The sequence below is a fragment of the Bubalus kerabau genome, chromosome 2 (assembly GCF_029407905.1).
Source record: "Bubalus kerabau isolate K-KA32 ecotype Philippines breed swamp buffalo chromosome 2, PCC_UOA_SB_1v2, whole genome shotgun sequence".
Classification (NCBI taxonomy): Eukaryota; Metazoa; Chordata; class Mammalia; order Artiodactyla; family Bovidae; genus Bubalus; species Bubalus kerabau.
In genome coordinates, this window is record NC_073625.1 from 172,948,278 (window position 1) to 172,964,338 (window position 16,061).

At 41.1% G+C, this 16,061-nt stretch overlaps 1 protein-coding gene across 6 annotated transcripts in view; it reads left to right on the plus strand.

The window, feature by feature from the left end:
* Positions 1 to 7: 7 nt before the first annotated feature.
* GK5 (glycerol kinase 5) overlaps positions 8 to 16,061 on the plus strand; it is a 77,986-nt gene continuing 61,932 nt past the window's right edge. For 3 of the 6 annotated variants that reach the window (XR_008710736.1, XM_055569460.1, XM_055569462.1), the window contains exons 1-4: positions 8 to 293; positions 11,404 to 11,490; positions 11,781 to 11,874; positions 13,498 to 13,573. Coding sequence is in view for 5 of the 6 variants with exons in the window: in XM_055569460.1 (XP_055425435.1) it covers positions 147 to 293; positions 11,404 to 11,490; positions 11,781 to 11,874; positions 13,498 to 13,573 (404 nt within the window). In the remaining variant the exon portion in view is untranslated. Of the gene's footprint in view, positions 294 to 7,189; positions 7,406 to 11,403; positions 11,491 to 11,780; positions 11,875 to 13,497; positions 13,574 to 16,061 lie in introns of those variants that run through there. The other 3 variants (XM_055569461.1, XM_055569463.1, XM_055569464.1) reach the window with 3 other exon arrangements.

The window sequence follows — 16,061 nt, forward strand, 5'->3', positions numbered from 1 at the left end:
GCGGCAGGGGCGGGGTCTGTGCCAGATCTCGCGGAGGGGCGGGCCGGGGGCGGCGGCCTGGCGGGGCGCACTCCGCCACTGAGGTGCGGGAGTTTAGAGCGCGTCCGCTCAGCTGGCGGCTACGGGAGAGAGGCGTGCGGGTCGGGATGTCAGAACAGTCTACGGTCCCCGAGCAGAGCGCGTCGAACTCGCGGCGCGCAGGCTTCGTGCTGGGGGTGGACGTAGGCAGCTCGATGATTCGCTGCCACGTCTATGACCGCGCGGCACGAATCTGCGGCTCCAGCGCGCAGAAGGTGACCGGGGACCGGGCGTCGGGGCAGCGGGTCTAGGTCGCGCAGGGCACCCGGGATCTGGTCGCTGGGAGGCGAGAGGGTTGGACCGCCTATCTGGCCTGGACGCGGCCACCTGCGGCACCGCGGGCCCTCGGTCCTGAGCGGCGCGCCTGGACCGGCCAGATCCCCGCATTCCCTCCCCGGGCTAGCCTGAAACCTGCGCGCTCTTTCGGTCCTGGCTGAAGACATTAGGGGCTCGGATTGTGACCTCCGATCACTCACTTGCTTCCGCTCACCTGAGGATTCGGCTCTCTGGCCTAAGCTGGGTGGGACTGCGATGAGTGGCAGGGCAGGGCAGGGCAGGGCTGGCTACGCGTATCCTGCCGGAGAGGGTGCTTTTTGATTTGCTTGGTTTTTCCTGCACTTCCTAGATAGACCTCCAACCTTGTCTTTATTTACATTTGAGATTTTTAAGACTTAATGGAATTTAACTTTATGTTTGTCATTCAGTTGTCATCATCAACTGCTTCTCAAAGTGCAGAGCGACTGATTTCCAGGAATATAAGTATTGCACAAGTTTTGAAGGCTGTGTTGTCATTACCTTTCTCCTTTCCATCTTGTTCATGAAAATGTCTTTTTCTGGTTTGAGAAACCTCCCAAGTCATTAGTTGTTACTAGTAAGGCAACTAACAGATTGGTATTGGTCTGATCTTGTTTCCATGAAGTGTTGATTTCTTATAGTTGCCAGCAAATAAAAAATAATGGGAATTCCATATGACGTTTTTATTTACTCTTCTTTCCAATACCAACATCTTAAAAAAAAAAAAAAAAGTTTATTTGGCTGTGCCAAGTCTTACTTGCAGCATGCAGTATCTAGTTCCCCAACCAGGCCCCTAGCATTGGGAGCGTGGACTCTTAACCACTGGCGCACCAGGGAAGACCCTCAACATATTTATGTTAGTAATTTCACAGGTACGGAAGCTGTTAGTTACCTAATCCATTCCCAGCAGCACTGGACTCCCACATTTGCTTGGTTCCTACACCTCTTCCCATCCGCTTAGAAGTGTTTTTCAGCCACAGGGGTTGCCCAGGAGCAGGTCCAGCCAAAAGAGTGCTTTGAGCATTTTTTTTTTTTTTTTTGGTTTGAGGACTTCCTCATTCTGGTTTTAGGACCTGAATAGAGACCTGCTCACCTGTACATGAACACTGCCCACCTCTCCACCACATACCCGACCCCTAACCCCACCTGAAAGGAGAGATGAAAGGTGGATTTTCTCCTTCAGCGACTATGTACTGCTTATCTCTTTATGTCTTTATCAGAAAACAAAGATACTTTTCACAGTCTCCCTTATAATTCTAGACACAAAGTACTTTTGTTTTAAGCAGTGATTTTTTTTTTTAAAGGAGTTAAAGTGTTTAGAACCAAAGGGATACAAAAATTGTAAGAAGATAACAAATTTCATAGTTGCTATATAATTTGGGAGAAACCATTATTATTTATTTTTTTAATGAGGTAAGAGTCTCAAAGATGAATCAAGATTGCTGTTAAGTAGCAGGAGACCAGAATGGTTTGCCCAGACTCAAAACTGGTGAAGGTGTCTGGAAAGGTATGTAAGTAAATAAAAATACAAAAATTCCTTGCCCTTCGAGGATGAAGCATTGTATCTTAAATTAAGGAGTAAGTAGAAAGCAACCCCTCTCAAACTGATAGGAGTTTGCACCAGTGCTTCTGAAAGCGTGGTTCACAGTCTGTGGGGGTTGAAAGAGAGAAACTAAGATTTAGAAATTTGTGTAGCAGTTTGGCAAAGTCATTTTATATTTGTTGACCGTAGTAATAAAACATTCGGGATTTTACTTTGTATGTTATTTTTTCCCTATAAAGTTGTTTTAATTATGTCTTTGAAATTGTTGGTCTACAGTGAATTAGAAATCAGAAAAAAACCCAACAGCAACTGGTCCTTTGCTTCAGATATCTTGATTCCTTTGGCAAAAATGGTCTTCTTGGCCTACGTTGCTTCTTCAGTTCAGTTGCTCAGTCGTGTCCAACTCTTTGCACACAATGCACTGCTGCACACCAGGCTTCTCTGTCCATCACACACTCCGGGAGCTTGCTCAAACTCATATCCATCGAGTCAGTAAAGCCATCCAACCATCTCATCCTCTGCCGTCCCCTTCTCCTCCTGCTTTCAATCTTTCCTAGCATCAAGGTCTTTTCCAGTGAGTCAGTTCTTCATATCAGGTGGCTGGAGGTATTGGAGTTTCCGCTTCAGCATCAGTCCTTCCAATGAATATTCAGGACTGATTTCCTGTAGGATTGACTGGTTTGATCTCCGTGCAGTCCAAGGGACTCTCAAGAGTCTTCTCCAACACCACAGTTCAAAAGCATCAATTCTTCAGCGCTCAGTTTTCTTTATGGTCCAACTCTAACATCTATACACGACCACTGGAAAAACCATAGCTTTGACTAGATGGACCTTTGTCGGCGAAGTAATATCTCTGCTTTTTAATATGCTGTCAAGGTTGATGATAGCTTTTCTTCTGAGGAGCAAGCATCTTTTTATTTCATGGCTATAGTCATCATCTGCAGTGATTTTGAAACCCAAGAGAAGAAAGTCTGTCACTGTTTCCATCGTTTCCCCATCTCTTTGCCATGAAGTGATGGGACCAGATGCCATGATCTTAGTTTTTTGCATGTTGAGTTTTAAGCCAGCTTTTTCACTCTCCTCTCTCAATTTCATCTATAGGCTCTTTAGTTCCTTTTCACTTTCTGCCATAAGGGTGGTGTCACCTGTGTGTCTGAGGTTATTGATATTTCTCCTGGCAATCTTGATTCCAGCTTGTGCTTCCTCCAGCCCAGAGTTTCTCATGATGTACTCTGCATAGAAGTTAAATAAGCAGGGTGACAGTATACAGCCTTGATGTACTCCTTTCCCAGTTTGGAACCAGTCTCTTGTTCCATGCCTGGTCCTAACTGTTGCTTCTTGACCTGCATACAGATTTTTATTGAGGCAGGTCAGGTGGTCTGGTATTCCCATCTCTTTCAGAATTTTCCACAGTTTGTTGTGACCCACACAGTCAAAGGCTTTGGCGTAGTCAATAAAGCAAAAGTAGGTTTTTTTCTGGAATTCTCTTGCTTTTTCTATGATCCAACAGATGTTGGCAATTTGATCTCTGGTTCCTCAGCCTTTTCTAAATCCAGCTTCTTAGCACCTAGTTTATTATTTCTTAGTTACAGAATAAATAATTGAATTACATTTAGTCATATTAGGAAAATATTAGGAAATCAGTTTCCTTCATGGGACTCTGGATTAGACACAGAACTTGTATTTGTTTTTTCAAAAGGAAATCACACCTCTGCTAAGTTATGTTGGAAAGAATATATAATAGAAACACACACTTAGCATAGGATTTGATTGGTACTGCCAGGACTATTCGGAGAAGGCGATGGCACCCCACTCCAGTACTCTTGCCTGGAAAATCCCATGGATGGAGGAGCCCGGTAGGCTGCAGTCCGTGGGGTCGCTTAGAGTCGGACATGACTGAGCGACTTCCCTTTCATTTTTCACCTTCATGCGTTGGAGAACGAAATGGCAACCCACTCCAGTGTTCTTGCCTGGAGAATCCCAGGAACGGGGGAGGCTGGTGGGCTGCCGTCTATGGGGTCGCACAGAGTCGGACACTACTGAAGTGACTTAGCAGCAGTAGCAGCAGCCAGTACTCTTGCCTGGAAAATCCCATGGACAGAGGAGCCTGGAAGGCTGCAGTCCATGGGGTCTCGAAGAGTCCAACATGACTGAGCGACTTCACTTTCACTTTTTACTTTCATGCATTGGAGAAGGAAACAGCAACCCACTCCAGTGTTCTTGCCTGGAGAATCCCAGGGACAGCGGAGCCTGGTGGGCTGCAGTGTATGGGGTCGCACAGAGTCAGACATGACTGAAGTGACTTAGCAGCAGCAGCAGCCAAATAAATAGCTTGAGAAAGAAAAACTGAAGAGATCACTCTTTAGAGATATGAACAAAATAGGCTTTATTGGTCTTTTCATTAAAATGGAAATCCCAAACAGGAACTTTTACATGAGAAGGCTAGTACTGAGGCCTCTCAGAAGACTTTAATTTTACCTCTTACGGTATTCATTTTTTAAATAGCAGAGATCCACATTTATAGCCTTTTTCTATAAGTTGTATTTTTTCTTTCTTTTTTAATATTTATTTTTATTTATTCATTTGACTGTACTGTTCTTAACTGCAGCACAGAGGATCCTCAATCTTCCTTGCAATATGTGGGATTTTTTTTTTTTTTTTTAAGTTGCAGCATGTGAACTCTTAGTTGCATGCAGCATGTGGGATCTAGTTCCCTGACCTAAGATCAAACCTGGGCCCCTTGCATTGGGAGCACAGAGTCTTAGCTGCTGGACCACTAGGGAAGTCCCAATAAGTTAAAAAAATCTTTCTGTGAACTCTTAAATATTGGTGTTATATATGAGAGTAGTGTTCAGAGCCTTGGAAATCCTACATGTGAATGTTTGCTATTTTTAGTTTTTCAAAGTGAAGAAAGTTCATCATGTTCCCCATTGGAACATCATGCCATTGTGAGAAAATAATAACATTTTGGTTGGAAGAACAGGACAGAAAGACCACTCCAAAGGAAACTGGACTTTCCAATACTGTGTTCCCTCTGTACATTCTTGAAAAGAACTGGTTGTTGTCTTTTGTTTTTAATCAACACATTTTCTTCTTAGCTTTGATTATATTCTTGATCTTGTATTTCAGTTTGATCTTCTAAACTGTTGTGACATGTTTGGTGATGGTGAGCTGTCTGGGTTGGTGAAGTGGGGGGACGTGACCCTGGAGTGCCACTGCCAAGTCTAAATTGTTGACTTGACACAATGATGGCCATATTGAGTTTTTTGGGATTCGGAAGTATTTATTGCAGTTGAGTCATTACATACAATCTGTGGTCATGAAAGTTTTGCATGGAAAGAAGAGAAATGTTATTTGATAGAAGGGGAATTGTTGTTCAGTCACTAAGTCATGTCCGACTCTTTGCAACTTCATGGACTGCAGTGTGCCAGTCTTCCCTGTCCTTCACTATTTCCCGGAGTTGGCTCAAATTCGTGTCCATTAAGTCAGTGATACCATCCAACCATCTCATTCTTCTGTCCTCAGTCTTTCCCAGCATCAGGGTCTTTTCCAGTGAGTCGGCTCTTTGCATCAGATGGCCAAAGTACTGGAGCATCAGCTTCAGCATCAGTCCTTCTAATGAATATTCAGGATTGATTTCCTTTAGGATGAACTTACCACCGGGGAATAGATTTTGTTAAATCTGTTTATTTCCAGTGGGCTCACTGGGGAATAATACTGATTGATTGGCAATATAGATTCTTTTTTCATGTCATCTCTGTGTCACCCTCATGCTGCCCACATTGTCAGTGTTTTCTCCCAGTTCCTTTTTTTCTGTTTATTTTGACCTTTTCTTATGTGTTAGAGGTTTTCCTTAAATGATGATCTTTGGTTGGTTATCCATTCATATTTTCAATACCATGTCTTACTTTTCTCAGCTATATCTAGTATTTGCAAGTAAAGAATGCCTCTGGTTCAGCTCCTCCAGAGAGTAAATCTCGTACCTTCTGCTGTGTTAGGGAGGGGCAGTGGATCTGACTGCACAAGGAGTGTGAGGGTCCTTATAAAGAGTGAGTCACTCCTCTGTTCAGCAGCATCTGGCATCCCAGTCTTTTGAGGTATCTCTAATTTTCAGAGTTCTACCTGAGATTCTGCCAGGGGTTGAACAGAGATGTATAATCTGAGTGGGTAGTGAGGTATGCAGTTGTCTCCTCCATTCTTAGCCCTGTACCACCTACCCACTCACTGAGAGTGTTAAAGACATTTGTTAAAACCTGGTTTGAGCTTCCTTGCTCTCTTCTTGTCTTTCTGCATAAACCTTTTTTCATGTTTTTAGTTTAATGGCAGTCTTGAGAGGAATTGGAAATAAAACACTTATGTTCAAGCCATTGTTTTAACCTGAAGCCAAAGATTCTTTTTTATCTTATTTTTTAAATTAGCAGAGTAAGATGAGACTTCTTTGGTGAATAGCTTCTGTGAGTTTTAGTACATGTTGGAAGTAACTGAAAAACCCTTGTACAAGCCATTTATAGTCACTTTCCTCCCACATCTAATCTCTGAAAACCACTGATCTGTTTTGTATGACTATGGTTTTTTTTTTTTTCCTGTCCTGAAAATATCTTGTAAGTCGAAAAATATAGTAAGTAACCTATGAAGACTGACTTTTTTTCAGCATAATGCCTTTGAGATTCATATATACTGTGTGTATCAGTAATTCATTCCTTTTTATTTCTGAGCAGTAATCCATTATATGAATATACCGCATTCATTCACCTGTTGAAGTATATTTGCATTGTTTTCAGTTTCTGGTGATCTTGAATAGAACAGCTGTAAATGTTTGTGTACAGATTTTAATGTGAATGTAAGTTTTCATTTCTCTGGGATAAATACCTAGGAGTGGGATTGTTGCGTCACATGGTGGGTGAATATTTAACTTAACAAGAAATTGCCAAACTTTTCCAGAGTGACTCTTATCATTTTGCATTCCCACCAGCAATGTCTGTGAATTCTGTTTTTCATCAACACTTGATATTGTTAGTATTTTTTTATTTTAGATGTAGTGTTATCTCACTGTGGTTTTGATTTGCATTTACCTAATGATATTGAATATTTCCATGTGCATATTTTCTGTCCATATGTATTCTTTGATAAAGTGCTAGTTCAAGTTTTTTGGCCATTTTTTAATTGAATTGTTTTCTAACTGTTGTGTGTTTTTTTTTTTAATATATTCTGGATATAAATCCTGTGTTGAATACATGATTTTCAGATATTTTCAACTAGTCTGTACTTGGCTTTTTCATTTTCTTAACAATATCTTTGGCAGAGCACACATTTTTAATTCTGATGAAGCTCACTTTATCAATTTTTCTTATTTTATTAATCATACTTTTGGTGTCATGTCTAAGAACTCTTCACCTAATCCCAAGTCAGAAAGATTTTTTGCTGTGATTTCCTCTAAGCATTTTACAGTTTTACATTTACATCTGGGATCCATTTTGAGTTAGTTTTTGGGTAAGAAGTGAGGTTTTTTAAGACTGAGGTTAATTTTTTTTGCATATGGATGTCTATTCCAACTCTGTTGAAAAAGCTATTTTTCTCCATTGAATTGCCTTGTATATTTGTCAGAAATCAACTAGCCATATTCGTGTGGGTCTACTTCTGGATTCTCTTGTGCTCTGTGATTTATTTGTCTGTTTTTATAATTACACTATTTTGATTACTATGGCTTTAGAGTAAGTCTTCAAATTGTGTAGTGTGATTCCTCCAATTTTATTCTTTTTCAGTATTGTTTTGGCTTTTTTAGTTCTTTCACCTTTCCATGTAAATTTTAGAATGATCATATCTATATCTATTAAAAATCCTAGGATTTTGATATGGAATTGTAGATGAAAGTTTTTTGCACTCTAAAAATGTCAAGCCACTTCTTCAGGCCTGGCCTTTGTTCTGATGAGAAGTCCACAGTCATTTGAATTATTATTCTGTGTATTTATTCTGTCTGGTTGCTTTCAGTTTTGTTTTGTTTTGTTTTCAGTTCTTAGCATTTGAATTATGTTGGACCTGGCTGTGAACTGCTTTGGACTTATCCTGGTGGGGATTTTCTAAGCTTCCTGAATATATAGATTTTAAATCTTTTACTGGGCTTGGGAATTCTTAGCACTATTACTTCCCTTAAGTAATTTGTTTAGGCACTGAAGTCTTTATTTTCTTCTGTAGGGCCTCTGCTGACATGAATATTAGACCATTTTCTCTGTCCCACAGATCCCTGAGGTTTTCTTCTTCTTTTTTTTTTTTTTTGTTGTTCAGATTAGAGAATTTCTACTGATACTGTCTTTAAGCTTATTGACTTTCTTCTGTTATCTCCATTCTACTGTGGAGCTGATCCAGTATGTGTTTCAATCATTTTCTTTTTCTAATTAATTTTTTCCAATTTTATTAAGGTAAGTTGACAAAAGTTGTATGTATTTAAGGTGTGCAAATTGATCTTTTGGCATACATATATATTGTTAATGAAATAACATAATTAATGTTAATTAAACCACTCTTCATCTCACAAGGTTATCATTTGTATCTGTGTGTGAGTGTGTTGAGAACACTTAACTAATCTCTTAGCAAATTTTGAGTGTATAATACATTAACTCTAGTTACCATACTGTACATTAAGTCCCTAGACCTTATTCATCTTATAACTGAAAGTTTGTATCCTTTGACCAGCATCTCTCCATTTCCCCCACTTAATTATTATATTTTAAATTTTGAAATGGTGAGATTTTTGTTTTTCCTTATGTTTTTTATTTCTTTGCTAAAACTTTCTATGTTCTTATTTGTTTCAAAAGAATTCACCCTTGCTTCTTGGAGCATTTTTATAATAGTTGCTTTAAAATCTTTGTCAAAATTATCTGTTATGTTGATACTGGTATCTATTATCTTTTGCTATATGAGCTGAAATTTTTCTGATTCTTAATGTACCTTGTAATTTTGGATTGTATCCTGGACATTTCAAATATCATGTTATAAACCTCTGAGTCTTGTATAAGGCCTATGACAAATGTTGATATTTTTCTTTAATAGGCAGTTAATGCAGCTGTGTTCAGGCTACACAGTCTGACCAGCCTTCCTTGGATTTTGATTTCAATGTTAATTCTGTTTTTAAGATCTTGGAAGTGCTGTTTAGATCTGTCCTGTGTAGTATGTGCCACCTAGAGTTCAGTCTGGGACCTGGGAGTGCTCAGTCGCATCTGACTTTGCGACCCCATGGATTGTAGCTCGCCAGGCTCCTCTGTCCATGGGATTCTCCAAGCAAGAATACTGGAGTGGGTTGTCATCTTCCCCACCCAGGGATCAAACCCATATCTCTTGTGTCTCCTGCATTGGCAGGCAAATTCTTAACCAGCTGCACCATCTAGGAAGCCCCAGGACCTGGGCAGTGATCTGTTTTTTTTTGTTTTTTTTTTCAAAGTTCTGCTTTTAGCATCTTTGCTATGCTGTCTAGGAGGGCTTCCTTGGTAGCTCAGTGGTAAAGAATCTGCCTTCCAATGCAGGAGATGCAGGTTTGAACTCTGGGTTGGGAAGATCCTGGAGAAAGAAATGACAACCCACTCCAGTGTTCCTGCCTGGGAAATCCCATGGACAGAGGAGCCTGGCCGGCTACAGTCCACATGTGCTAAGTTGCTTCAGTCCTCTCTGACTCTTGCAACCCTATGGACTATAGCTGGCCAGGCTCCCCTGTCCATGGGATTTCCCAGGCAGGAACACTGGGGTGGGTTGCCATTTCCTCCTCTGGGGATCTTCCCAACACAGGGATTGAACCTGCATCTCTTAGGTCTCCTGCATTGACAGGCAGGTTCTTTACCCCTAGCGCCACTTGGGAAGCCTGGGACTTCAAGCCCATGGGGTTGCAAAAGAATTGGACACTTAGTGACTAAACAACAACAAAATGCTGTCTAGGAGTGTATTCATACATGTGCAGCTTCCAGGAGAGCCTGGGTGTTCATCCACATCTTTCTGGAGTAGCTTTCCCAAGCTCTTCCCTCTCTGAGATCTTCCTGGGACTTTTTGGTTCCCCGAGCCTCCTCATTTGGGTCCTCTTACCTGAAGCTGGACCTTTCACTATCCCATTCTGCAGGGCACTTCCTATGCCCGCATCCAAGGCTAGGCATCAGAAGGACACACAGAGGAAAAAGCCACAGGGGGATCACCTTACCCTGGTGGGTCTCCAGCACCTGTTCTGAGAGAGGAAGTTTTACCTCCCTCAGTATTTGGGGTGCTTGTGGATACTGCTGTAGCTGCCACTGTGAGATAGCCAGCATATAAAAGGATGGAGACGGTGGATAAAAAAGAAAAGTGAGAGATTTGTTCTGTTCCTCTCTGAGTGTTCACAAATGTTCTCCTGGCTTTCCCAGTGCACCTTGGTACCTGCTTCTGGGTTTTCAGGCTGCCTTGAGTCTAGGCCAGGTGATACCAGAAGAAAAATGGGAAACTCACTACCACTTTGGTGGTATTCTAATTCTTAACTTCTTTCCCTGTCTCAGTTCAGTTCAGTTCAGTCACTCAGTCGTGTCCGACTCTCTGCGACCCCATGAATCGCAGCACGCCAGGCGTCCCTGTCCATCACCAACTCCCGGAGTTCACTCAGACTCACATCCATCGAGTCAGTGATGCCATCCAACCATCTCATCCTCTGTCGTCCCCTTCTCTTCCTGCCCCCAATCCCTCCCAGCATCAGAGTCTTTTCCAATGAGTCAACTCTTCACATGAGGTGGCCAAAGTACTGGAGTTTCAGCTTTAGCATCATTCCTTCCAAAGAAATCCCAGGGCTGATCTCCTTCAGAATGGACTGGTTGGATCTCCTTGCAGTCCAAGGGACTCTCAAGAGTCTTCTCCAACACCACAGTTCAAAAGCATCAATTCTTCGGCGCTCAGCTTTCTTCACAGACCAACTCTCACATCCATACATGACCACTGGAAAAACCATAGCCTTGACTAGATGAACTTTGTTGGCAAAGTAATTCTCTGCTTTTGAATATGCTGTCTAGGTTGGTCATAACTTTCCTTCCAAGGAGTAAGCGTCTTTTAATTTCATGGCTGCAGTCACCATCTGCAGTGGTTTTGGAGCCCCAAAAAATAAAGTCTGACACTGTTTCCACTGTTTCCCCATCTATTTCCCATGAAGTGATGGGACCAGATGCCATGATCTTCGTTTTCTGAATGTTGAACTTTAAGCCAACTTTTTCACTCTCCTCTTTCACTTTCATCAAGAGGCTTTTTAGTTCCTCTTCACTTTCTGCCATAAGGGTGGTGTCATCTGCATATCTGAGGTTATTGATATTTCTCCCAGCAGTATTGATTCCAGCTTGTGTTTCTTCCAGTCCAGCATTTCTCATGATGTACTCTGCATATAAGTTAAATAAGCAGGGTGACAATATACAGCCTTGACGTACTCCTTTCCCTATTTGGAACCAGTCTGTTGTTCCATGTCCAGTTCTAACTGTTGCTTCCTGACCTGCATATAGGTTTCTCAAGAGGCATGTCAGCTGGTCTGGTATGCCACCATATATGTTTTGGAGGTTACAGATAGCTTCTCCATGCATCCTGTCCAGGTGTTGTTGTTTTTTTTTTTTTAAGTTTGACATTTTTTTAAATTACAGAAATAATGCATTTTCATTGTAGAAAGCCTGGGAAATAAAGATAAAATCTTCTGTAAATTTCATGAACTGAATAAAACTGCTATTTTGGTGTATCATCCTTTTTTATTTCATATTTTTTCCATCTTGACATTAGATAATAAATAAAATCTTGTTTTTAATTATTTTAACTGGTACCCTTAAGGCCTATATGCTATTGACTTGTTCTGATTTGTTTTTACTGAATTTTCTCTTTTCCTTAATAGGTAGAAAGTCTTTATCCTCAGCCTGGCTGGGTTGAAATTGATCCTGATGTTCTCTGGCTTCAGTTTGTTGCTGTAATAAAAGAATCTGTCAAAGGTAATTGGATTTATGAAAGTAGAGATGGTAACATGTATTTTGTATATAATAAGAATTTTGTGGGTTTCCTGAATTATACATACAATATTTTATTGGAGTCACAGGTTCCCAGTAGTTTGGGGAGGTAGGACATTTGTGGTTTGTAGTGAACCCACTTTGTCAAGGGAGGGTAGCAGCAACTCTCTCCTCTGCTTGAAGTCTTTTTGAGCTGCAGTATTAAAGGCTCACCTTACTATTTATTCCAGGTTGTAGCCAGTGCCCATTCTGTTTCCTGTTTTGTACAAAATACCAGAGGGTTGTAAACAAAGTTACAACGCTCAGTTCCTGCTCTCAGGAGTTTACAGCTGCCAGTTTACAGCTGCGTTATCTTTATTGTAAAATAAGTTTTTTTTTTTTTTTTTCCTGTGCGACCTCTTAGGGCAAGTGTTCTCTTGGCTGCAGCCAGGGTCTGGAATCTTAGCTCTTTAAGAACAGTCTCAGTACAGCCTTCTTTAAGAACATGACGAAAGAGGACTTGTAATTTCAAAAAGGTCTTTCACTTCATTTCTCTGACTGAATTGCTTCTCCTAACTTTTCTGGTTTGAAGTATTTCAAAACCTATTTTTAAAAAGTTGGAAGAATACCTGTGTGCTTTCTCCTAGACTCAAATTAGCTGCCCGAGGTGAGAGTTGGTGATGATTTAATAACCTGTCATCTTTAAATACTTAAGCATTATCTCCAAAGATAAGGAGTACTCTCATACGTAAACATCACACGGAAAATTTAACATTAACCCAGTGATATTTTCTAATACTTGATCCTCATTATTCCTCTCTTATCTCAGTCTTGAATAATTTTTTTTTTCCAATCCAGAATCCAACAAAGATGAGGCATTGCTTTTAGTAGTCAGTCTAGTCTCCTTTAATATAGACCACATACCTCATGTCACTGACAGTTTTCAAAAGTACAGATCCGTTTAATAGACTCTCCTGCGTTTGGGGATTGTCTAGTTATTTCCTTATGATCAGACTAGGAAGGAGTACTGTACAGGAGGTGGTGTGTCATCCTTAAATTGAGCATAGCTCAAATTGAAGCTGTCCCTAATTTGTTCAGTGGGACAAATTGCTGTTTTAAAAGAATGTCACAGAAACATGTGAGCTGCTGTATTTCAAGAAATTTGGACTTTGCAAAATCCATGTTTCTATTTGCATCCTCGCATGAGTTTGTGTAGTAAATAAGATCTGTGCTTCAGTATTTATGCTACTTTCCATGAGCGTTTCTTTTGTTGCCATCAACCAGCTTCTGTTATAGCTGATCGTTGCTTAAATGAAGATTCTAATTTTTAGTGTTATCAAGGAGAAAATACCATCTAACTTACTTTAAGTGGTGTTTATTTTCTTTCTAATTTTTAAAGCAAAAAGTCCATTTTATTATTATTAGATTATAACTTCTTTTCTCTTTAAGTAAAAAAAAAACTACAAAATCATCCTAGTAATGTTTTATTAGCTCCAATTGTGTTATTAAAATGCTGAACCAAGTTGCTTTTCTCATAGATTATGTTAAGTAATTTCTTTTCCATATGATAATATTATAAAGATAAACTTCCTAGGTTTTTAAATGTGTTTTATCTATCTTTATTTTTAGCTGCAGGAATAGAAATGAATCAAATTGTTGGTCTTGGCATTTCAACACAGAGAGCAACTTTTATCACATGGGACAAGTAAGTGCATTGTGTGATAAGAACTCTTATCACTGGGTTCATGCCATGGTGAACACATTGCTTTGAAACCTGTTTGGGGAGTTTTAAAGTTTGTGAAGAAAGAGGTGTTGCTTGATTAAGAGAAAAGAAATTGGGTCTACTTTCTGGCTTATTACATAAGTTCCCTGCATGTCAGCTAGGCTTAACTTATATAAAGTAATAGTAGTAAAAAGACTATTGCTTTCATTAAAATTCAGACAAAGTGGGGATTGAAGTTCTAAAAAATTAGCTTATACCTAAAAAGATTGAGGAGAACCTGACAATTTTTGGATACACAAGACTATGATATGATTTATATTTTAGTCTATTTCAAATTTAATTTTAAATACTTACAACATATGAGGTATGTATGAATTAAACACGATTATAATAGTATAATGGATACCATGCAGTGAATACTTATGATATTTCTTCAGGTTTCAGTATCCTTACAAACAAACCTGTTAGTGGTTACATCTATTTTACAAGGAAATAAACTGAAGCTCAGAGAAATGACTGGAGAAGGCGATGGCACCCCACTCCAGTGTTCTTGCCTGGAGAATCCCAGGGATTGGAAGCCTGGTGGGCTGCTGTCTATGGGGTCGCACAGAGTCGGACACGACGGAAGCGACTTAGCAGCAGCAGCAGCAGCAGCAGCAGAGAAATAACTACATTATTCATAGTCACTTGTTAATAAATCAAGCTAAAATTCCAAATTATCTTTTTGGTTCCAGAGAATATACTCTTTCCACCACTCCTATATTGCCTTCAACATGTATTTCTTTCTTTCTTTTTTTTTTTTTTTTAAGAAAAACAACAAAATCACTGTAAAATATTTCTTTGTTACAGAGCTCTAGACTCTAAAGGGCATCTTGAGCTTGGGGCAGTGGGGACGAAAAGTGGTGGATGTAAGGGGTAAGGGTAAGTCTAAGAAATATAATCAAGCTGAATTCATAAGAACTTTACCTTTAATTCAGTGTTAGGAAAGAGAAAGAAGTTTAAATTTTTTAATATTTGATTGTATGGAATTAGGATGGTGAAGTAGGTAGACTTTGAGCTCACCTCCCTGAGTAAACATATCAAAACTATAACTACTTATTGAGTACTTTTTGAAAACACTCTGAAGACTATCAGAAAGGCTCTTCTATAACCAAGGTTATTAAAGGAGGGACCATTTGGAGTCTGGGAGGAAGGAAGGAGAAGCAATCTAATCAGGATCTACACTCCTAGTGGGTGACCCAGAAGAGGAGGGGGATACAGGCTTGTGCATCATCCCTAAGAAACAAGGTGTTTACCGTATTGGGGACCCTAACCCTAAGGTCCAGCACCAAGAATACAAGCCTGCTTGGTTTGAAAACCAGTAGGGCTTGGAGAAGGCAATGGCACCCCACTCCAGTACTCTTGCCTGGACGGCAAGAGTACTTGCCTCCTCCCATGGACGGAGGAGCCTGGTAGGCTGCAGTCCATGGGGTCGCTAAGAGTCGGACATGACTGAGCGACTTCACTTTCACTTTTTACTTTCATGCATTGGAGGAGGAAATGGCAACCCACTCCAATATTCTTGCCTGGAGAACCCCAGGGACAGGGGAGCCTGGTGGGCTGCCGTCTATAGGGTCGCACAGAGTCGGACATGACTGAAGCGACTTAGCAGCAGCAGCAGCAGCAGCAGGGCTTATCAGAGAGCTATAGAAACTGAGACTCCAGACTTGAAGAGCATGCCACAGACTCACCTGCTTCCAGTCCCAGTGCAGAAGCAGCAGACTGAAAACACCTCATGGTCTGGGGTTACCCTGCCAGGACTGCTCCAGCACACGCCCCAGCCTGCACTGGGTTGCTGTTCCAGCCTTGCCTGTTTCAGCACTGCTCCCAACCAAGTACAAATAACCACTGTGCCAGGGAGAAGTTGAATTAGCTCAGATTTGAGATTCCAGCCCCTTGGGCCTCAACCATGCCTCTGGCCAAAGGAGAGACCACCATCACACTGGAGAGAAGAGGCACTAGCTCAGATTTACAGCTCTAACCCATTTGCTTGTGGGCCTGCCCTAAGCTTGGGAGAGGCCCCAGCTCACATCTGGCTCCACTTCTAACCATTCCTATTCCAATTCTATGCCCTGCTAAGGTGACAGCTTTCCATGCACCCCAAATGAAGACACAGTTACTGCTCACTTCAGGTCCAGGTCTCTCACCAAAAACTGGGTACATGCAGATTGCACAGGGATGCTCCCACACAAGGACATGTCTTTAAGCCTGGGATAGGTACTGCTAAGTCACTTCAGTCGTGTCCGACTCTGTGCGATCCCACAGACGGCAGCCCACCAGGCTCCCCCGTCCCTGGGATTCTCCAGGCAAGAACACTGGAGTGGGTTGCCATTTCCTTCTCCAATGCATGAAAGTGAAAAGTGAAAGTGAAGTCGCTCAGTCATGTCCGACCCTCAGCAACCCCATGGACTGCAGCCTTCCAGGCTCTTCC